This window comes from Numida meleagris, chromosome 5, assembly GCF_002078875.1.
Source record: "Numida meleagris isolate 19003 breed g44 Domestic line chromosome 5, NumMel1.0, whole genome shotgun sequence".
NCBI classification, from domain to species: Eukaryota; Metazoa; Chordata; class Aves; order Galliformes; family Numididae; genus Numida; species Numida meleagris.
In genome coordinates, this window is record NC_034413.1 from 65740264 (window position 1) to 65763889 (window position 23626).

A 23626-nucleotide genomic window follows, 5' to 3' on the forward strand; every position below is an offset into this window, starting at 1 on the left:
CAAGCAGAGTTGCTAGGGCATTTTGTGCTCTAGTCACACCTCTGTTCATTTTGATACCTAGAAATGTGTCCTCTGAAAATAACCAGTGTCTATTCGTAATGTTCACGAGTGATCTTTCTGCTTGGTTTTGATGTGGTGCCTTCAGAGCCTCTTTACATAGTTGTGACATGGGGCAAACCACAGAAACTTCCTTGAGCTTTAGTTTCCTGTCTGTAATATCCCCTTGAGATACATGAATTCAAAGCTTCTTGCATTAACATCGTCCTTAAGCCATTTCTCTTTTAACCAGATATTACAGCATGTGTATATGACACCATTCACACCATTTTTCTGAAGGATCCTGCAGCTAAATAGTGAGAAAAGTCGGCACAGGTTGTGCAGACGTGAACCTTTCATTTAAACAGCTGTTCTGATCTCTTCATGTTGAAAAGACAGGAGATGGTTTGCAGAAGTGTTATCAAAATACCTTCAAATAAAAAAGAAAAGAGTGAGCCAGGAGGGATTCTTGTTCTCTGTACTTGCAGCTTTCATCCTCCCATGGTGATGATGCAGTCTTTGCCTGCGTGTGCTCAGCCTCCTGCTCCATAGCTCCGCTCTCTGCGTCTTCCCATCTTATCCCACGGGGCAGTCCATATGCTGGATGCATACCTAGCTCTGGGTGCTGGGGTTTGACCAGCCTATGTCCGGCCATCAAAGAAAGCAGGCTGGATAACTTTCCCTAAGTGACAGCGAATAATTTGTGACTTTTTTCCAGCAGGCTGCTGTTAGTTCAAGTAGACATGTAAATCTTTAAGGGACCAACCTTGCGTCAGCTTTGGTTTACATCAGTGGCTGGTTTCAAGAAGAGCATGATGGCATATCCTAGTTTCCTTAGGAAGCCAGGCTGACACGTGAAAGACTGTTTTTAATGTATTTGACACTGTTTTCTTTTTCTTAATAGACAGAAAATTGTCCAATACTCAGATCAAAATTATTTTAGCCGGGACCTTCTTTTCCAAGAGAAACACTACAAATAGCGTAATGGATTTAAATGAAGCAGAAGGTCATTAGGGTAGAGAAATTGCTGGCACTTTATTGCGTTCTGTACGTGAGGTCTGGTGGGCTGGAATCCAAACTGCCATCCAGCCCATGGCAGCAGAAGGGAGCTGAGCCTGGGATCAGGTGGCGTGCCCTGCTGTGGGGATCAGCGGCAAGCTTCTTCCAGCGCTTGTGGAAGGCAATAATTTGAGTACAGCTTGAATAGACAGCTTCTCACATTGATCTCTGACCACAGACCTTTTTGTGGAGGAGAAAGAAGTGCCCTTTGTGTGATTCAATCCTTTCCTGCTGGGTGGCCCTACAGAAGGCTTTTTCTGTAGCTGAAATTCCTTTGGTGCTGCACGCGGCACGCTGGACAGAAATGATTTGAGCCACCTGCATACAATGCTTGTGTGCAAATTAGCGTTGCACTTCCTTAAAGTTTCTTTCCGCTGATGAAGTAGAGCTGACGAAAAACAAATTTAATTCCTTGTTTTGAGGCTAATGGATGCTAGAGGGGAAGGCTCCTCCCTTGAAATACGAAGTTTGGACAAACTTTAATTAAGAATTCAGGGCATGGAAATTTTAGGCTGGTGCTGCACTGCAGAGATTGGCTCTGCCACGTGTTGGACTGTCATTTTATTAAGGTAAATCTTCCTCTTAATTCTAATTAAATATTGTAACGCCAGGACTCTTCATTAGGCAGCAATTTGTGATTAGTGCAGTGGTAGTAATCAAAGGAGAAGGATGTGCTGAAATGGTAGAGAAACTGCAGAGTGGGGAAAATGGCCACGGGGTGCAGCTCCTAAATGCTTTTTAGTGTTCTTTTCTGGGTCAAATTCCTACTGAACTTCGGGGCTCCTCACACGGGTCCTGGTTTGTGTAGAAACTCAAGAGATCAGTGGACCTCGATTGCAGGACTGAGCTCTAAAGTCGGAACAAGAAGTAATAGACTAAGACCAGCCAGAGAAAGGGAGAACTCATTCTACCAAAACTTCAATGCCAAGATATTACTTGAAGCATAGATTGCATTATCACCCTTGTTTATCTGTGAATTGAATCTCATATTTAAGAAAAGGGAGCTTTTGTAAAATGCTGGAGTGAATGTGAATTAGGGAACTGGGGAAGATTCAATCTTTGAGGCGATTGAGAACAATTTAAAATTCCATTGTTCAGTGTTCTTCTTGTTGCCTGTCTGTATGAAACACGTCTGCAGTTGTCTCATACTGGGTACTGCCTTTGTTTGGAAGACTTAGACAAGTAACAGGAAAAGGTTTTTCATAGCTCCTTTTCAAGTAAACACCCAGTTAAGGTTTTATCTTTAGGCAGTTGACAAATGCCAGAGCATTTTCCAGTTTTGAAGCCTGTTCCTCCCATATCCTATGCTTTTTATATAACGTGGTTCATAAAGCAGGTCCTTTTTTTTTTTTTTTTTTTTTTTTTCTTTTTTTCCTTTTCTTCCCCCACTCCCCCCCAGAATTCAAACTGAGATGTGGGATTTGGGCCGGTAGGCAGGAGTTTGTACAGTTCCTTTCTGGGAGCTGTGTCTGTGCTTTGCCAGTGTGCGTGTGACATAGAAGGTCTTTCTTCATGTGGGAGATGTGGTGACCAGCAGGACTGGCACATCCTTGTGAGTTGCAGGGCAGAGCCTGGGGCGGCTCTGTGGGACAGGCCCGGTCCATCCTGGAAGCAGATGTCAGGCTGGGTGCACTTTGCCCATTGCAGTTTGCAGAAACCAAGATGATCCTGTGCATTCAAATTCCAGTTTCCTTACCAGATGTAAAATTCCCACTAAATGCAGCAAGAATTCTCCCCAGTTTCACCATATTGGCCAAGCTAAATGCAAAGTCAGCACCGTTTTGTTGTGTGCTTAGTACTGCGCCAAAAGAGACTGCAGCCAGGAGGGCATTTTGCTCTTGTTCATGTTGTTTACAAATAAAGCTGACTGCTTTGGTAACTGTGCTGCAAACTCTCTGAGACTGTAAATTTAACGGAGTGCTCCCAGGGCATGCATAGATCTAAGGGCAACGGTTTCTTGCCTATCAATAAGTATCTTAACGCCTTTGCTTTTAATACTGTATAGGACTTAAATCCCAGGAAAGTAATTCCACCACTGCCATTCCTTTTATCATAGGAGTCTGTATTAATTCAGACTAGGCTCAGTTTTCTAATACATTATTTATTCAGGTCTTCAAAATGTCTGTGGTACTGCATGTAGTTGACGGAGCATGTTCTTGTTTGTTAATATTATATAGCGACCTGTTTTCCCAAGACGCTTAAATAAATGAGTGCCCTCAAATAAGGCTGTGATTTTAAACCCCCCTTTTTTATTCCTCTGTTGGAACTGTGGCATCCCATAATCGTACCTATGATTCCTCTTCTCTGCAGTCATCTATTTTAATAGTTCTGGAAGCATCTTCATTTCTTTAGTATTATTTTGTGATAAAAATGCTTGTTTAGGGCTTGATTCTTAATATCTAGGCTGGCTTTTGCTCCTTCTCCCCTGGGGGATGCAAGCTTAGAATCACCCTTAGATCCAGTAGCAAAATAGCTTACATAAAGGGCAAAGTACTGAGCTCGTATTTGCTGGCACTTGGCAAAGCTTACAAATCAGGATACATGGGAGTGCTGTGGAAGTGATGGCAAAACAAATGATACACAGTGCTTGGAAATGAATGAGTCGTGTGAATGAACGCTGGCATGTACATCTTCAGCCCCATATTAAGATTAAAGTGAGTTGTCTGCTCTACAATTGCATAATTGCTTCTGTGACTGATTTGGTGTTGCTGTGTAATAAGTTGTGAATACTGTATGCTGACCTGGTTAATGGGATATTTACTGAATGAATATATTTGTATAGTTTAATAGGAGGGTGTTTGGTAAAATTAGCAGGATGAGAAAGAATGGCTGAAGAAAGTGATTCTTCAGTGAGCAATAGAGTCGTAATGAGGCAGCGCTGGGTTCGGAAAAGGCTAAGGTATAAGGAGAGGAAAAAACAGAAAGCGTCTTTGTCAGATTAAGCTTTCCGTGGGAAGGAAGAAATAAACTGAGATAGCAAATGAGGTGGTAGGAAGGCTGCGTGAAGGCAGGTGAGACCTTGGAGGTGCAGAAACCTGTAAGAGAAGCAGACGTGGCCTTCTGGTTGCCTTTGCCATCCCTTTCTTTGTCCTTCTGGGACTCCTGGAAGGAAAGTGCAGCCACTGCCTGGGGATTTGGGAGAGCAGGGATGGTGCAATGTGGGCTGCAGCCCCCAGTCTGCAGTAAGAGGACGGTGGCCACGTCGTGCTGTCCCTACAGGCACCTCTGTGGGGTTGCTGTAGGCTCCCGGTGCCCGTGGCTCTCCATCAAGTTGCTAAGTCGGGGCCACCCAAAGCTGCGGTCTGGTTGCAGAGCTCTTTTGGTAGAGTGCTAAGAGCTCCTGCTGGGGAGGTCACCTCTCTGCTGGTGTATGAAGGCTTGGAGGAGGAAGTCACTCAGGTCCAGATCCCATTCCACATCCCACTGTAGAGCTCTGTATCCAGCACACAGGTCGGCCCCGCATCGACTCCCAGGGTGAGGAGAACGCGTAGGGCTTGGTGGTACCCTGAGCCAGACTTCGGCCTCACGGGGGGAGGCAGCCTCCTTCCAGCAGTGGTGACAGCTTCATTTTTTAAATATCTCTTTTTCAAATTTAGCTATTTTAACTACTATAGACTAAGATAATTATTTCATGAAGTAATATTATCTGCAAATTAACCTTGGATCTTTGCGTAGGTTCAGAAAGAGGGAGATAAGGAATTTTATCGCAAATTGCAGACTTACTGGGTTTAACGTAAAGGCCGTGGCAAGTAATACATTTAAACTGCGTTTAAGTAGAAAAGACCAGAATATCAAAGTCTAAAAGCAATAAACATTAATTTATTTAGAAAGTTTTTATTTTTTTTCTTTCTAGTTTATATGTTCTTTTCACACACTGTCATTTAATGAGGTTATCCTCTGATTAAAGTGGAAAAAAAAATAAAATTAAAAACGAAAATGTTTTATTTCAGTAGATAAAAACGTAGCTTTTAAAGTCTATCAGCTTGCCTTGCGTTGTCTGAGCTGGCTGTACAGTTTTCCCTTCGTTCAGTGTGGCTGCTAGACTAACAGATTTGGAGGGGAAAAATCCCCCTTATACAGAGTTTCTATTGAAACCTGTATTTTCATTTTCAGTGACAACTAACGCAATTCCTGTAATCCTTTTTCAAATATTCACTGGCAGTCTTCCCAGACATATATTTTGAAGGTTAAATGGTTTAGGATTTATGTACTCTACTACATAGGTAGATCTGAATAAGCTAATAAACCCGTATGGCCTCTTCATTGCCATGACCAGCTTGGATCTCAGGAAGACTATAGCTGTGGCAGCATGGAGTTGGAGCTGGTTAATGAGCTGTGGTTCTCATCTCTCCGCTGGGCTAATGAGCCCTGGGTGAGGTACTGGGCTGGAAAACTGCTGTTACTGGTCGCAGTGCTCACTTGGGTATTGTTACATAGAGCTGCTTCATGTGGTGTACCTGCCTGGCAGCTTGAGGTTTTGGCTTTCTGTCCAGGAACATCTTTTTTTTTTTTTTTTTTTTTTTTTTAATAGGCTGTGGTTGGCACGAGTACAGAGCAATAATTAAAATAATATTCCATGAGGTTTGCATTTTAGTACTGCAGTTTGATTAAAATTGGATCTGCTTTTTCCTCTCCCTTGAGAAACATTGCTCTTTTTGTGGCTAATGAAGAGGAACAGCACTGCGATCAATATTTATGGTGTCAGCTGGGGCACCTGCCGTTCTTTCAGCCCTTTTTGTACTGTGGAGCTGGAATGGATGTTTTAACTCCAAGGTAATTAATGGCTAACTGTGTGACTTGATATGAGGTCTTGAGTGACACTTAGGATTGTTTCTTCTGAGTCACGTGTGACTTGCACAGTTTTGCTGGTTCTCACGGTTGACGGGGCAGAAGTAGGAATGTGTTTTTTTTCAGTGAGGTACTTTTGGATCCCTTATTTATATCCCTTGGCATTAATTCATATGTTCTCTGGATTGGGAGCAGTCTGTCTTGGATTAGAAACTCTTACCATTGAACACACACACACACGTCAGAAGAGCGTGTATGCACTCCTTCAGCTGAGTTAATCGAAAATCTCTGGAATAGAATTTTTCTTTTTATACTTCAGTCTCTTCTACGTGTTCCAATAACTGCTGAACATTGCAAATGTTTAAGTCAGAAACGAGTGCTGCAAAGTTGCTGGCTGTTCTGCACTTTTGCATCTTACTGGTTTTTGGTCTGCTCCTGTCTGTGCCATAGTATTTTTATACGGCTGCTCATGAAGTCCACAGTGTCTGGCAGTATTCTCTGTCCATAGTACTTTGTTCTCACAGCTCATCTCTTGTCTCCTTCAGTGCTTTCCCAAAACAACGGTATCATCTTTGAACTCTTGGTGGGTTGCTCCTTGCGAAGTTCTCCTGTTCTCTGCCAGTGACAGGGGCTGGAGGCAGTCCAATGTAATTAGTGAGTATTTTGGAGACTGCTTTGGCAGCCCTGTTAAATATGTGCAGTCAAAGCAGGATTACTATGGGGGCTCATCATTTTTCTCATTAGGGCATCTCTATGATCTGTAGTCTTTTTTTCTTAATTGGAAATTAGCCACTCTTATTAGTACAGGAGATACCCTTTGGTCAAAATTGCAACATAGAATAAATGTGTTTAGTTCCTAATAAAGAGAGAGAAAATACATCCGTGTACATCAGGGTGGAAATTTGCCCTTTTGTGTCCATTCCATTTCTCTCGGAGGAGAATTTCATTTTCTAGTAAAGGCAATAAATTTTTGCTGCTCAGATAAGTGACTACAGAGGTTCATCATCAGGATTTGAGGAAATAAGCCTCCTAAGAAGATGGATGATGACAGGGGGAGTAAGAGTTGTTATCCAATCATTTGTCATAGTCTAGAGCATTAAGATATATGGGCAAGCCCCCTACACGATGTGTAAAAGTTCCTTTCTCCATCAGACGGTTGGTACGTAATAACTTATCTTGTGTGTTCAGCCAGTATTACACGCTCTCTGAAAACTCATTTTGTTTGCCTCTCTGTATACACAGTAAGCATACACATTATACCCTTATATATTGATGGGAGGTATTCAAACACCGTCAAAATGTAGCCCCACGATTAGGGGAGGTAGGAGCAGGCTTCTCTAGTGCTCACATCGACTCCCTTCCCTCTGCCCTCCATCCCTGTCCAGACGTTAACACAAACTGCCTTGCCTGGTGCACTGACACTGTTCTGCTCCCGGCTTTCTCCGGAGACTTTTCACTCTGACTGCTTTTCTGCGATTCCCTGTTTTACAGTAGCTTTCCTCTGGTTCTTCCCTTGTCTCAAGGCTTCAAAACCATGTAGCAACCATTGGGTACAGTGTCAGTGAAAAATGAGATTAAACATTCATGGCTGTGGGAGCGCGTGTTAGCATATATGTATTAATTCAACACTTCCTGCTGGCTTTCAATATGTTGGGAGGTTACGTTGTCAGTGAGGTGACTTTAAACTCTCTTCCATCTGTAGTGAAATACATTTCAACTGCTTGAGAGCAAGTAAAATCTTGTTCTGCTTTCCTGGTTTCAAAGCAACCTTGCCCCTTTATTTTAATAAGCAAGCATTCTTCTCCAGACCAAATGCAGTTAAGACCAGATTTTAGAAATAGTTCTTTGTCCTCCAACAAAAAGCTGGTTATCGTTACTCTGGCATGGGGGCTCTTTCCCTTGTCCTTTAGTGATGTCCACTTTATGATTTTAACAGTGCAAAGTCTGTGGCTTTGGCTGCCTTGGTGACCTGCTCCCTGCTTTGCTGCTTGTTGCAGGCTGCCATGCACAGGTGAGGTTTGCCCTGTTCCACCTGGGCGTGCCATGGCACGGAGTGGCTCAGGAACCTGACTTGCATCAGCTGAGTCTGAGAGCTTGGCATCTTGCACTAAGTCTTAGAAAACTGGGAAATCTTCCAGTGTGGCAACTTATATCTCTGTGCTGGAGTTCAGATCCAGCCCCCAGTGCATTTCCTCCGGCCTGTTCTGGTATTTCATGGCCAAAAATCTTTATGGGCTCAGTGTATTTGTTTGCATTTCTCTCTTGTAGCTAGCTTGGGAGCATGTACTGACTGCTGATGACTCACAAGGGGAGAACTTTTATTTCATTCTCCTTGACAAGGTTTTTAGGTGTGAAAGTATCAGGCTCAGTCTTCAGTGGTGGCCAGGAAACTCGTGTAAGGGACGTAGATGTGGTGGGAGCTGAGTGATGTTCCGCAAACATCATGATGTAGGAGCAGGTTTCCAGCAGCCTGACTTCAGTTTGGGTGTGCAGTCCTGTGGGCATTCAGTGCCTGGCTACTAATGGGAGATGTGCTCCTCTGGGCTCAGGAGGCATCGGGCATCATGTGGCCATGTTTCCAGGTAAGCAGAATGCAATTTGGAGTACTAGCTGTGTAATTACAGCACTAATAATAGCTATCATTTTTGATCCCTCAGTACGAAGTATAAAGGTGGTTGTTCCTGTTCCCTTTTCAGAATATTCTATACTGCAGTTTTTTTCCCCATTTTTGCCTTATCTTTGATTGAACAATTACCCAAAATGTGATGAGGACATCGTATGCAGAAAGTCATCTGCTTGTCTTTTTTTCCCAATGACTCTGAGGCGCGTGTGAGCGGCAGTTATCTCAGCTGCTGATCAATGAAGCTGGAGTTAATGTGTGAAGTGACCTTTTGGAAGAAAAAGAAAGTTGTACCAATATTACAGCTGTAGTTTGAGTCAACTTTCACACTTCATCATGTATTTAGTTGCAGGAGCTGCCACTTCACTGACTTGTATTGCCGTATCGCTCAGTATTATGTCAACCAAGTCAAGAGATGTTCAGAATTTGTCTTGTTTGTCAGTTGTCATGTTTTGATTGGCCACGTATCATTACTGTTGCATGATGACCTTCATCATTTTAAGGTTAGATTTCACTTGGTCTTCGTGGCTCCTCCACTGTGTTATTCCATCTGCTGTATTATTCCATCTAACACCAGATAGCCCAGCACAAGTGTGGAGACTCGTATTCTGCACACATCTCACAGGTGTTCACTGGGTTGCACTTGAAGTTTTCCATGCTGGTGAAATTCCTCCTGTGCTTTCACCTGTTTGTGTTTCCTTTAGTTTGAAGCTGCACAGCTATATGGTTCCCCGTTTGGTGGAGCCAATGGGACTTTTACTTCAGAAATTAGACCTAGTTTACAGCTGCTGAGCGGTAAGCAAAGGTCATGCTACAGCACTGCCCTTCTCTACATTTTTGTAGTGCTTAGGAGTCTGATGGATGGAACACTCAATTATTTAGCATCTATCCAACTTCTGCTTGCAACACCTAAACAAATACTAGTGTCCCTTACTTTTTCTCCAAAATATAGTTCTGCTGTGTTAATCCTCAAACCTGAAAGAAGCATATGCTGTTGCTTAAGTTGCCCTTTTAATGAAATAGCATCTGCATTGAAATTTTAAGTATGCATGAAGACAGTAAGGTAGCATTTGCAGCGTTAAGATTTCAATAATGTATGGAATTAGCAGAGCTTTATTATATTTCTGTGCCTGCATGCCCTCCGTTGAGTAAAAGTTGTAATAAATATAAGTTCAAAGGTAAAATTTTATTGCTGCGCGTGAGAGGATAAAAAATAAATTAGAGTAATGTAATCATGCTCATATACGTTATGAATTTTGAACACTGTCTATTAGAAAGTTTGTCAAAATGTGCTTAGCTTTGAAAATACAGATTAACGCTGAAGGTTTTAATATTGTTCTTCTTATGTGCATATTCCTTGAGAATATCAGTGTAAAATATCTCCTGCCGAAAGCAATTGTCATAAAATGGCACTTTCCCATTTTAATAGCTGAATAATCAGAACAGAAATATTTTCTAAGTTGCTGAGAGGTTATTGCTTTTCTCATGCAAAGAAATTTAGCGGTAGAAAACCAAATTTTATCCAGATTTTCTCCAGTTTTTCTGTTTCAGTTCTTATATTTGAAAAGTGCGTCCAAATGCCTCCTGACAGCCCTGACACTTCCGAGTGTTTAGAAGGCGGGAGGGAAGCCTTCATTTGATTCCATTTACTGATTCTGTGTTTTCCTTTAATCTAGTAGCAAAGTTAAAATAGTAGTTCTCCAACAGCAGCTGGAAAACCTGGGAACGAGTGACTGGCTGGTGTCTAGCTGGGCTGTTTACAGTTCATACATCTTTTCTTTTTTTACTGCTGTGGAGCAGCACAAAGAAGGACCAGGTCAGCCCTGCAGACTGAATGGGAGAGCAGCTGCTGGCATGGGTGCTCTGAAGTGCCAGCTCAGCACATAGGGCTGCCTTTAGCACCCTTAGATCCCCAGCTTGAACATGTTTTGACCTCAAGGTCAGTTCCTTGTGAGGGAGCCAGCACTGGTGGAATGCCAGCAGTCCAGCTCCATGTGCCAGCATCGGGAGTCAGCTGCCGTGGTCCAGCACCATCAAAGCTCTGAAAATGGCACTAAAGGAGTGATGCAGCACTGACTACACATGTAGGCATCGTTATTTGTGAAGTGATTGAAGTCCTACCTCATGGACAAGGGAGAAGTACACAGAAAATAGTATTTATATTGGTTCCTATATTTGATTTCACCCCATTTTAAGTACTAAATGATCTATGCAGAGGGAATTAAATGCTCCTGTTTTTCTAAAATTTACAACTTGAAAATGGTTCAAGCATAGGTATGGTTAGCTAGAAGTATCTTAATGTATCTGAAAACTATCTTATCCAGTTGAGACGTATAATTTGATAGCTGGCAAAAGCTGCGTGTAGACAGCTTTTATTCAAAAGCTGAGTGATTTGAGATATGTCTTGCTTTGGTCTAGAACAGATTTCAGTCCTTCATTGAGCCCCTTGGCTGGTGGTTAGTCTGTGTTGCTGCATGTCTTGTCCTGTGAGCTTTTAAAGCCATCCAGAACACCCGAATACAGTGTGTTCTGAGTTTGGTGCCTCAGTTAGAGGCAAAATTGAAAAATAAACTACTACTGTTAGTAGCACTAATAAAAGTAAATATAGCCTAGCACTTGGTCCTGAGCGCTCTTAGCATTGCCTGATGGATTGTGGAAGCTTTGAGTTGCTGCATGAGATTGGGCCACACTCTGCATCTGAACTAGAACACATTTTTGTCTTAACTGCTTTTAAATGAGCACTTATTTTTAAGAGGTTGGCATAAATCTAATTTTAATTTACTGTTTCCATTTTCTTTTGCATTGATCCTCTTTCTGTGGAGATTCAATTTCAGACTTGGAGAAAGATGTTTTTCAAAGATTCCAGATGGTATTTGCAATTATTTATTATCATTAGCATTCACTGTCTCTGAAAACAAGTCTTTTGCCAGCTTAGATAAACCATTTCTGTTGCACTCTTGTTTACAATTTTTCAGTCTTATGTTGATTAAAACTCCCTCTTGGGCTGATTTCCATGGCTAGAAGAGGAAAAGAGAAAAAGGTTTCCACACTATGTGGCAAATGGTTAACTCTTATTTGGGAATATTGCTTGAATAATAGTCAGTCATAGCCTTGATGACTATGAAGAGCCAGCAAGGTGCATCATTCTTAAGAGTAGCATAATCAGAACAAAAAAATAATCATAATCAAAACAGTAGGTATAAAAGCATTGCACTTTTCCATGCACTTATGACTTTTTTTTATTGGGTTGTTCGCTGTTTGAGAGCGCCATTACTGCAGTTTGCCCTGTGTAATATGTCTCTTATTTTTTTTATTTTCTTTGGAGTCTCGAGTGTGAAGATGGCACCTTAATTCTGTGGAAATTGAGTGTTTAGAAATTTCTGGCTGCGATGCATTGGGAATAAAACATCACCTTCTTTATTCTAAATTGAAGTGCCTGAATACTTCCACTAGAATTGACATGTCCCGCTGTACAGGTGTTTAAGATGAAGTGGACTCTATATACTATTGGAATAAATAAGTCAATTCTTAACAATTGTTTTTTCTTAAGGTTTTGGAAGTACACATGTATTTTATAGTATTTAAATGCATTTGACTTTTTTGCATAATTGGTTTCTGCAGTATTTTGTGTTGTTTGGCATTTTGAACAAAGCAACACAGGGGAGAAAGCAGAGGGACACCTGCTTCAGTTATGCTACAGCATCGATTTCAACAATGAATCTTAATTGTAATCAGTCTTGATCAACCCACCTGTGTAGATTTGTTCATTTATAATTAGTAGGGATAATGAAGGGAAAGAAAAAGATATTAGGAGAGAGGGGAAAAAAGAAGGGAACAGAACACCAGTTATTAGGAACAGCCACTTGCAGTTATGTGCTCTTCTCTCTGAATACAGCAAGCTCATGTTTACTTTCAGGTGCCACGTGAGCAATTTCTCTTAATTCAGGAGCAGCTGTATGTGCAACCACAAGATAGAATTAATTCTTCTGCTCTTATTCCCAAGCCCAGCAGGTGAATGCGCAGCAGTTTTAAAAAAATGACTACTTGTCTTTGTGTGTGAGGTAGGAAATACATTGGAGCCAGTGTGCTATGTAGGTAACTCTTGCAGCTCTGTTATTTTTTAACTTTGAGACTGGTGGCTGCTGTAAAATACTCCACAGTGGTATGCCTGGGGTGCTCTCTGCAGGCTTGTCAGCTGCTCACTGAAGTGCCTCTCACCAGGGCTCACTTTCATGGAGCTTCCTTGGAGCAACAAATCAATTTTCTTATGTATATATACATAAAAAGGGGAAAAACAGTTGTGGGTAAACAGTCCAAATTGCGGTGGAAGATGTGTGGGAAAGAAAAAGAAATAGCTCATCTTTCCATGCTCTTCATCTGTTTCTCATAAGCATGTTAATGGTCATAAGGGAGCCCAGCTGCACATGGCTGTAAGGGCCGGGCGGCGGTGCAGGGATGAGGGCAAGCCTGCTGATTTTTGCAGTGCCTTCGTGATGCACTTACAGGCATATTGTTTCTTTTTCAAATTTATTCAGATTCTGTTTTCATACCTTTTTATTTTATTTTATTTCTCTTCATCCTTATTACCCCAAACTTTATTGTTTTTCTTCCTCGTGCATTATGCAGTTGGAAGTGTTTTTTCTCTAATCTAATGCATTGTTTTTCCTAATTGCATTTTAACTAAGCCTTTTGACTCAAACCCCTCATGATTGTATCGTCTGTTCTGTTTTTTTTCCTCGGAATGATCCTGGTTGCATTAGTGCTTATTTCCTCTTTTCCATCATGAATAGCTGTTTTTTTCTTCTCTCCTTCATCTTTTTTCATGATAGATCTTTACCTCCATTTATCTTCATTGCTGTTTCATTCGTCTTTTCTGCTGTGGGGCTCTGATAATAGTGATGGACCACTGCAATTAATTTTATTCCATACACCACTGCTTGCTTTGACAAACTGACACCGCACCTCTCAGGTGTTCTTACCTATTGACCAGCATTAGCAAAAGTCAGCCAGGAGCCAGGAACTTCAGTCAAGTGCAGAAGGCAGCATGTGTGGGATGGCTGGGCACGGCAGCCCCCGGGTGTCCTCCATCATCTCCAGAGCTGGCAGAACCAGCGGAGGAGAATCAGTGGTATTGTTACAGCACGAACACATTCAGAACAGTTATAAGCATCTCTCCTATTGTTGTAGTGTGAGTGTTATTACTTTTAAGCGTAATGTTTTTGTTAGTTGATGAGCTGCCTAGGCCAAGATGTTGCCAGCAGACAGCTTTCTCGGAGTGCGTTGCCGTTAGCGAAGTGGCACGCAGTCAATATGAATTCCTCTGAATTTACTACTGCCTGTTGACGTCTTATTCTGTTACAGGCAAGTATTTAATCAAAGTTTATTGTCATTCCTCTCTGAGATTTAAGTGGGAAATAAAATTTTACGATACGTATAGTATTTTAGATGACGGCTTCATTATTTCCACTGAATAATTTGAAGTGCTACAGGGAGAAATATTGATGTCAAACTGGTAATTGTCATTAAATATGCAGCATTTTTGCAGCAGTCACTTGTGCAAAAAATAAATTTCCTGAACTTACAGGTAGCAGTGCAGGACCATCTGAAATGCAACATTAAGCCTTTCCCTGCTGCAGGGCCAGGGCTCCACGCACATACACAGACCTGAAATCTTCAAAATAAGTTTTCAAATTCTCTTTTCTGAAAGTGAGAACGGTATAGTGGTGGATACTCAGCTCGTTGACCACCTTTCCATTCCTGCTGCCTCAGAGATTTTGTATTTCTGCTGCTTTAGTCATATTCCAGCCTGTGGACATTCCCCGTGTTTCAGTACTTCTGTTCCCAACCAGGAGGGACACCTGTGCAGGTGTCATTAGCTGGGTCATGGGTGCATGGATTGCTGGGAAGAATGAGAATCTTGCTTTCTGAAGCTGGGATTTCTGAGAGGTGTCTTGCAAAGTAGGCAGATGGGTTTAATGCTGAACTGCTGCAGAACGAAGTGTTGCTGTTTATTCAGCATCTCACCATGCAGTGCTTTATTCAAGACCATGGAAGTATCTTCTTCTAGAATGGAAAAGACAATAAGAAAAATAATTCTGGAAAAACAAACTTTTTATTTTGAGCGAAGTTCTGTGTTGTTCCTTGTTTCATTTTGCCCATTGGGAAGAATTTCATGTTTTTAAGATGAACCAAAAATTCAACCCAGTATGTGTTCCTCCATGTAGTTCCTTCTGTTGCCTTGTTAATTCAAATAACCTGTAATTAGGTTCTTTAGGTAATAATCAACTTTAGAGTAATAATCAACTTCATTAGCAAATATATTTCCAAAAATTCTGTTTGTCTTTCATAATTATTACACTCTAACTAAGGAAGAAAAGGAATTCAGTCTTTACTATATTGAAAATGTTTTCTGTTGAGTAACTGTGGTGATCATGGGTAGCGTACATCAGATAGCAGCTGTGACTCATAAAATGCAGGTAGAAGTTCAGTTTTACAGCTAGTGCTTTCCACGTGCAGTGGGGTTAGCAGCAGTTTCCACAAGGATAGAAAGCATTTCCCAAGGTTAACTCTGATGAGAGCCCCACTTAATTTCCATCCAAGTGTTCTCAGCGTGAGGACGAAGCTCTTCAGTCGATCAGACATCGCCCTTACCAGTCCTCCAGCTGCATCTCAGCAACTGCTTGGCTTTGTACTCCTGAGGGTCACAGCAGAAAAAATACTCATCAGAGCAAGCACAGTACCTTGAGACTAATTCTGGGCATTTTGCCGATGTCAAGGTGGGAAAAAGACGAAATGAGCAAGTGAGATCTGAAGAGAGGCAGAAACTGCTGAAGAGGATTGGATGGGGTGGATGCATTCCAAGCTGATGAGAGGATGCCTCAAAAACCAAAGAACCTTTTGTTTTTCTTTAAAAGTGTCTTCTGCCCTTCTGCCTTGGGTGGGAGTGTTTACTGATGAGCAGTGCTCTACGTTTATACCGGCATTGCAGCAATTTGTGGGCAAGAAGCAGTTTCATTTACATCACGAGTGGGTTCTGACTGGGAGAGACGGAAGACCTGAAGAAACACCGCTGTGCTCTGAGCTGTCACTGAGTTTAACTCCTGGTTATTACAAGATGGACTTCACCGCGGTGTCATCATTTCTATTCTAAAAATTCTGACTAGGGAGTGAAGTTTGCAGCAGTCGTTGTCAGTGCTGTCTCTTGCTCTGCTTTCCTGAAGGACGAGTAGCTTTCACAAGGACTGCGTTGTTCTCTGCCACCCCACGGCTCTCCATGGCTGATTTCAGATATATGAACACATACTTGGAGGGGAATTCGTATTGCATTTAGGTAATTTAGATGCTTAAAGTGTTATTTAGCCGAGAGAAAGCCTCCTCTAGAAAGATTATTCAGAACATCTGCAATAAGAATTGTACCTTCAAGGTTTTGGGTGGACAATTTAGAAGCTCTGGAGAATTTAATATCTTTGGTAAATCTGTGACGGTGCATAAAGCACATTTGATATGTATCCTGTTAGAGGATTTTTCATAGGAAGTAAGAGGCGTTACCTTCTTTTGTAATATACGGTGGTTTTCTGAGATCTCTCTGCTAGGCAGTTGGTGCAGAGCGGAACGCTTCTACGTTAATAACAGCCAGCAATTAAACCTGAACACGGCAAGCAGAGCTATAACGTAGATCAAACTGAGTGTTGAATTGTACCTTCACGCACTCATTGGTACTCTCACTACAGCAAAACTCAAATCTCCCTTTTGCTGAAGAACTTTGAATTGCAGCCTCTGTTCGTTGTGCTGCTGCTGCTGTCACCTGTTATAAATCCTACGTGAAAAACACGGAGGGAAGCAGAGAGCAGATTTTGCTTCTTTGCCAGAATTGGGGAATGCAGATGTCTGCTTTCACCCAGGCTCGTGGGTGGAAGAAGCCACCCCAAGTGGGGTGCTGGGTGCTTAGAGGCAATCTTCGTGAAGTCGTGAAGGCAGCAGTGGGAACACTCCCATGCCTCCCTGTGATTGTAAGTGATGGCAGGGGAGGATGAATGTTTTATGGTACTTCAATAAAGTTTATCATCTCCTGATTTTACTGTACCAATGACTCTTAAAATCAAGTCTGCCTAGGATACCCCGTGTTATCTGCTGCTAAACAGGCAGGCTGTCAAAGTGTTAGCAGGGATTTTGACACTAAAATGACTCGAGACAGCTAGAATAAGGCTTACAGGTTTATCTGGTTTTTTTTGTTTGTTTGTTTGTTTCTGTTTTCTTTTTACACCGGTTTTATCTGAAGATCATTGTAAGTGTTATGTGAGCAATGGTAATAACGGGCTAATCGAAACGAAGGGTTGAATAAGCATGGTTTGCAGGGGGATGTCAAATAAAGCACCAAAATAGATTTGTGCAGCCTAGAACTGGGACTCTGTCTCTAAGGGGGACTTTGGTCTTGGTTTTGTTATCCAGCAGCCTTGGAACATTTATGGGTACAACGAGTGGGTATTTCAAGCCCTTCCCAATGAACATAAGCGCAAGGAAAAAGAGAAAGTATTTTTAAATGTATTTTGCATTCAGATTGCCTGGCTGGGTTCTCTGTTCCTTCTTATAATATGCTTGAAAAGTTTTATTTGTGCCTTGAGGGCGATGAGCCTGTCTTCATTTAGGGATGCAACTGAAGATAATAGGACTGCGCTACTGACAGCTTTATGCAGTCTCAGTAGCAGCCTCCTTCTCTTATTTACACACTTGTACATGTATTGTCTTGCAAAAGCAATCCAGATTTCTATCCTTGTGGTTATAATTGCATCTTGGGCTGCCTTGTTACAGACCCCGTTCCTGTAAAGTGATGTGGAAGAGCCAGTGTTACTCTGTTGTTGCCATTATAAATTTTATTTTATTTTTCTACGTATAATTGAGCTTGGATAGTCATTATGTTTTTTTCCCGGATTCATAATTAAAGAAACTTTAGAGGAGAATAGAGAAGAACTTTGTAGCTATTATAAAGGTAAAAGAGGTAATGTTCAGTGTGAACTCGTTTTTAAACAGGAAGATTTGAGCTTCCAGAAATTTCATATTTATATCTGATAATTCGCAATGGTCCAGAAACACTAGACAAAAGAACAGCGTAACAAATTCAACCATATCTGCTAATTGTTTGAATTATGTTTGCTAGATGTAATTCAGTATCAAAAGAATTATGTTTTATGAAACGCTTGTGAAGTCTATGCAATTAATGAAATAGCTGGACATTTCCATTGTTATTTCTTTGTTAAAGTAGAACTACGTTTTATTTTACTTTTTAAAACAGTAGCCCTATGTCTTGTGCTCCACCCAGCATCTCTCCTGTGTGCTTTGTTCTGCTGCTCACTCTACCAGCTGTTCTTTTGATTGGCAGGTCTTTCCTCACTACCTCCAATTTCCTCCATTCACCTTGAACAGGCTTCTGATCAGGATGTATGCTTCTGGTCCTCATCCTTTAGTTTGTTCCCACAGAAGGTATTTCTTCCTTGGACAAGGTTGGTTTAATAGAGCCTTATTTTGGATCTCGTAGCACACTCAGAAGTGGTACATGGTCACTTCTAGGGAGGTTGCAGGAGAATGACCAAAACATCTATCAGATGCTTTTCTGACTTGCAGGCAGAAGAAAACTGTCTTCTCTAGGGACTTGCATAATTTATATTGTGAAAAGTAGGTTCTGTAGTTACAGTTTTTTTTATTTTTATTCTCTGAAGGAATCCTTTAGGTGGTTGTTTTATATTTATTATACTTTCAAGCCTGAAGCCTAACCATATGTTCTTTTGTAGCATATTCCTCCACTGTTGGGCAGATATTTGACATAAAGTCACTCTGTTTGATAGAAAGCATTGATAGTGAAGCAAGTCAAACTTCCCTCTGTTTGTTTTGTTTTGTTTTGTTTGCTCTAGGTGAAGAAGTACCATATCACCTTTGCTCAGAGCATCCACGTCCTGATGTCATGGCTTGTGAAATCCCTTGTGCAACAGACTGTGTGCTCAGTGAGTGGTCCCAGTGGTCCCCATGTTCCCATTCATGCTCCAGTAAAAGTGCAGAGGGCAGCCAAAGCAGGAGCAGGTCCATCTTGGCCCTTCCAGCAGAGGGTAAGCGGTAAATATTTTAAATTAGTTGCTATTTGTTTGTTTAATGAATTGACTTGTGTTCCTCTGCCAAGCTGTGTTTAGATCAGCACAAATGCCAATACTGAAGCGATGAGAAATAATACATCTTGTCTGTCCTTCATGCCTAGCAACTAAAAGATCTTTCTAGGCTTGAATTAATCACAGATGCATGTGTTATTTAGAGAAATTCTATCATGGTTCAAAATCATTTACTTTTGCCTATGAATTATTGTAGATTTAGGGCTAGGTCTGGGTGTGAATTTGTTCAGGAGAGCTACATCCTATACTAATGTAATTATAGCATGACATGGAAGCTTAACATGGAAGTGTTTTTATATGGTAATGTATTAGTATCGATTTAGAAGAGAACAGTGAGCTGTGTAAAACAAGGAAATAGAAAAGGACCTGTTTCTTTTATTAATGCAAACCTAAAGTATACTAACCTGTTTTTCCTATTGGAATAAGTAAATCACTTTTGATAAAAAATACATTATCTCTGCTGGATCTTCACGGACGCATCATGTACCTCAAGTTTAATGTACCAACATTGCAGTGATACAGTTGTTTACACAGACTATGTCTTATTAAAATGATACTCTTCTAACTTTGGTTACGCATACAGTAATTCATTTATGTACTGGTTTATCACAAAGAATTTGTGAGTGCATAAAAATGCATAAAGCATGAACAGGTCTAACGGACTCAAACCTTGTTGACACAACAGAAAATGTCTATTATTATTAGCACTATGTGCAGCTAATCCATCACCAAAACACTTCAGATGCAAATCTAGTCCAGGAGAAGCTCTGTTAACTGCTCTCTTGTAAATTATCATTAAAACCACCCACTCTTTCTGGGGCAATATAAAGACTTGATCCTGCAAACTCTTGCTTGTATGAATGTTCTGTACTCACATAAACATCCTTATAAGCACTCACAAAGAAAATTGGGACCATTCAGGATGAAAACTGCTATGTAATTGTTGATTGAATGATAATAACTACTACTAAAAAAGTCTGTATGCTAGAGAATAATTAAACTGAAAAATAATGTTGGTTTCGTATTTTCCATGGTGGGAACAAAATTTAAATAACAGATGAACGTGGAATTATGAACATAAAGGCTGAGCTACTGCTGATTTTGAAGAAGTGAATTCAAGAAGTCCAGAAGCTCAGTGATCTCAGGAATATATAAGCTGAAACACACTAAACAGAAATGTAATGCTTTGAACTGAGTGTTTCAGGCTTTTTAGAGAGTAATAATTCATTAATAAAACCAAACACCCCAAGTATTTCCGAACATCTTTAAAGAAGAATGGAGTATTTTACCATGTAGAGTCATACAGAAAATGAGATGTTGGGGAGACTAAGCAAAAGCGGATGTAATAGTGCTGTTGCAATGCTAAGGTAATGTTATGTAATCTGACACACTCATGCCCAGCTCATAGTGAGCCACCAATGTCTGTGGAGCTCTGCTAGCCATTGAAGGTCGTATTTCATTTGCCCACTCTCAGTGCAATGTTGGCCTTGGCTGTGCGCTCAGCACTCCTGGATGCCATCTCATTGTCTGACCTCAATTCAAACCCTTGGCTCATTTTCTCCCAGCTGTTCACCAGATCCCATTACATGAAAACCAGGATGCAGTTGATAAAACTAGAAGTGGTTGCTTTAAAATCACGTTTTAAAAGATATTTATTAACACAGCAAACTTCGGAAGGCTTGTGCAAAAGGTGAATGTGGAGGCAGCCAGTCTCAGCAGATGTAAAATGGAATAGAGGAACTGATGAACAACAGGTCCCTGAAAGGTCCATGAAGGGCAACTAAAAGGGCTAGAGAGGGCTGTCCTGTCCTGCTCCCCTTGCACAAAAGTTGTGAATGAGCTGCAGGATGTGGCCAAGCTCTCGTGCTTTTTCTGAACAGCATCTTCTGCTGCCAGTTTTGCTGGCAGACTGCTGGGCTGAATGGATCATCAGGCATTACTTATATTCTGAAATTAGAACTGCCTTGTTATTACACTTAGTGATTTAAGAGAGCTTCCTTACTGTGGATGTAGGAAAAAAAAAAAACAACACAATTTTTCCCTGGGAAGCCCAAGTTTTCTATTAGATCTTTTTTCTTTTTTTTTTTTTCCTCCACTTTTTTTCCTTTTATTCTGTCTGATGGACCAGATATTTTGCTATTTCCTTTTTACCCTTTTTTTTTCCTTTACATGTGCTCAAGCATGCAAGAGAAATAACTGATCTGAAGTTGTTCCTGCCAAGAAATTTTCAGGAAAGTAAGATGCCCAGGCAGGGGCATTTTCCACTCCATCATCGTACTAAACCTTTCAGAGCCTGAACACAATATGGAGCAGTCCATTTTCATGAAAAAGAAGAAAAAGAACAGTAATGTGGCATGATTATCCAAATCAACGTGCTAAGAAATTTCTATCCCTCTCTTTCCTCAGTGTTATTTGGCCATTTGGGGTCATGCTTCATTTCGGAAGGCTCAGTCCTGCAAGATGATCGGCATCCTTTTGAGGAGCAATATTGCCTTCATCTCCCGTTGATTTTAGTTAGGGCATAAAGGTGCTCTGAGTCGTGTGGTGTCTGGCCCTGGCACTTCTGTTCTTTCAAAACGTGTAACTTTAATTTTGATGTACGTTTGCTGTGTCATAAGTTGCCAGTTCCTCCATCCTGGAAGAGAATGATTTTGATTGTAGTCATTTTTGCCTCTTTCTTCCCAAAATGACAGTGCTTACTGTTACAATTTCACTGCATTACTCTCTAGCTTTTGAGCTGTGAATGTCTGCAGCTTTTATGGGATCAATTCAGACCACTGGCTAGAGTGTTAAGGCTACTGGGGAGACTGTCCTTACTCCGGTATTTTGTAGATTTATTACAAGTTGTTGACAAAGTGTAGTATCTTAGCAAATACTGGATATGAATTTGAAGGACACTCCCTCAGACAAATAAAGGCTTGAGACTCTTAAGTCTGTCTTTCAAGTTGTTCCTGCTTGATTTGCAGACTTTTAACTAACTTTGTATCAGTTAGTAGTAACAACTTTCCATCAGAATTGCTTAGCAGTCCATACTGCTCTGTGAATGTAGTCCAAATATTAGAAGGAGATGTTCCTCTTTCGGAAATTAGCAAGTAGAATAAGCATAAAAAATAATGCTTAATTTGTCTTTAAAGATAATTGCATGTTTGCTGAGTGATACTGCCATTTAAATGGAATCAACTTGGCTGTGTGTAGGAGTATCAATAAGGTAACTCAGAAATATACTTTGCCTATTTCTGTTTCCATTATGTGCTGGAATGCAATTTTATGCAAGGCTAGTTTAATGGGGAAACAATATTTTAGAAAGTTGTTGTTGCAGCCATAAAGGTCAACAGCTTTATTCAAGCTTTATTTATTTATTTAGTTTGAAAGTGGAAAAAAAAAAAAAAAGGAAGATGTGAAGCAAAGCTATCACAGTTATTTTTTTCCATTGCTTCCTTTTTGCCACGTGTCACGAGATGAAATATTTTGTTCTCCTCACGCTTTCCAGGTGGGAAAGCCTGTCCTCCTGACCGAGCCCTGCAGGAGCACCGCCCCTGTAACGACCACCCGTGTGTGCATTTCTTCTGGGAAACCTCCCCCTGGAGCTCTTGTTCTGAAGACACGTTGGTGACCGCGCTGAATGCAACCGTTAGTTGGAGCGGAGAAGCCACCTGTGGAGTGGGCATGCAGACAAGGAAAGTCGTCTGCATGAGGAGCGGTTCTGGCCAGGTCACAACTAAAAGGTATTCAGATAAAGGTTATTAGCGGTGCACCTCTGTCTGTAGAGCTCTAGTGACGATTTGTTACGGTACGTTAAATTTAAGAGTATTTTCAGACAGCGTAGGGAAACAGCAGACTTAGTAATAATTTTATTTCTGGTCTTATTCTCCAGTTGCTATTCCATCACTGCTGTTGAAAGGTTATTAATGTGTAACAAAAATGAGGAGCTATCTCATTTTTAATTTTTATGAGTAAATCCAAGGAAAATGCATGCTTTTAGTGCTATAGATCTTGTTTGCGTTAGCTCCTCTATTATTCTAATGCAGATTTTTTTGCGAATGTTTTTCCTCAAGGACTGGTGTGTGGGAAATACAAAGTATGTCTGGACATACCATTCATTAATGCATTATTAACAATGCTCTAATAAAGTAGAAAAAATAAGTAGAGCTTGCATTTTCTTTATCCCACGATGAGGCAGAACCTTTGTGATATGTATCATTCTGGTGATTTATATAGCTTTCATATATAGCTTTTATAATGCAATACCAAAACAACACAGTTACATATTCTGCAGTACAAATATTCTGAATTTTGCTTTGTTTCACTAAATGAGAAAAAAAAGTAGCACAGATGTTTTCCCTAATATCAAAAAAATCAAGACACCGCTAATTATTTTTTCCACCGATAATGAGTTTAGAGACTTACAACCGAGTTTCATTTCTGATTGTAGCTCTCAAACAGTCCTGTTGGTATAAGCAGACTGTGTTGATTTCTGCAAAGTTAATTAAAATTCTTGAGGTTAATGAGATTAATTAAATAAAGGGAAAGAAATCTAATACTCGTTTATATCTAGAATCTATTGATACGCTGCAACTTTGTCTAATTAAACATATTGTTTGTAGAGCTATATAATGTCTAAAATAGGTTTTTGCCCCCTCCGCTTTTTGAGAGGGTCTGAGGGGAAATGGATGTTCCACTGACATGGTTTATGTCTGAGTTGATGAAAACTGACCCAAAGTAATATTGCATTTGGATCTGCTGTGGCGAAAGCCTACCGTTAATGTGGCTTCAGAAATGGGCTACATTATGGGAATTAATAACCTTTGTGTGCTGGCGGGCTGAGTCTTTGTGTTCTGCATTTTTCCTGATTTCATGATAAAAACCTACATGGAATTTTAGGGCAGTGCAAGGCATAGAAAGTTGAATAAAGCTAGAATTCGAGCATAAAAATATTTCAGCACCTTACTGGTTGGATAACAGAATTCTG

The 23626-nt window shown here is 40.7% G+C and overlaps 1 protein-coding gene across 3 annotated transcripts in view; it reads left to right on the forward strand.

The window, feature by feature from the left end:
- Nucleotides 1-23626, forward strand: part of THSD7B (thrombospondin type 1 domain containing 7B) — a 298099-nt gene that overhangs the window by 139985 nt on the left and 134488 nt on the right. For all 3 annotated transcript variants that reach the window (XM_021399126.1, XM_021399127.1, XM_021399128.1), the window contains exons 9-10: nt 18409-18600; nt 22148-22382. In XM_021399126.1, the coding sequence (XP_021254801.1) occupies nt 18409-18600; nt 22148-22382 (427 nt within the window). The remainder of the gene's footprint in view (nt 1-18408; nt 18601-22147; nt 22383-23626) is intronic.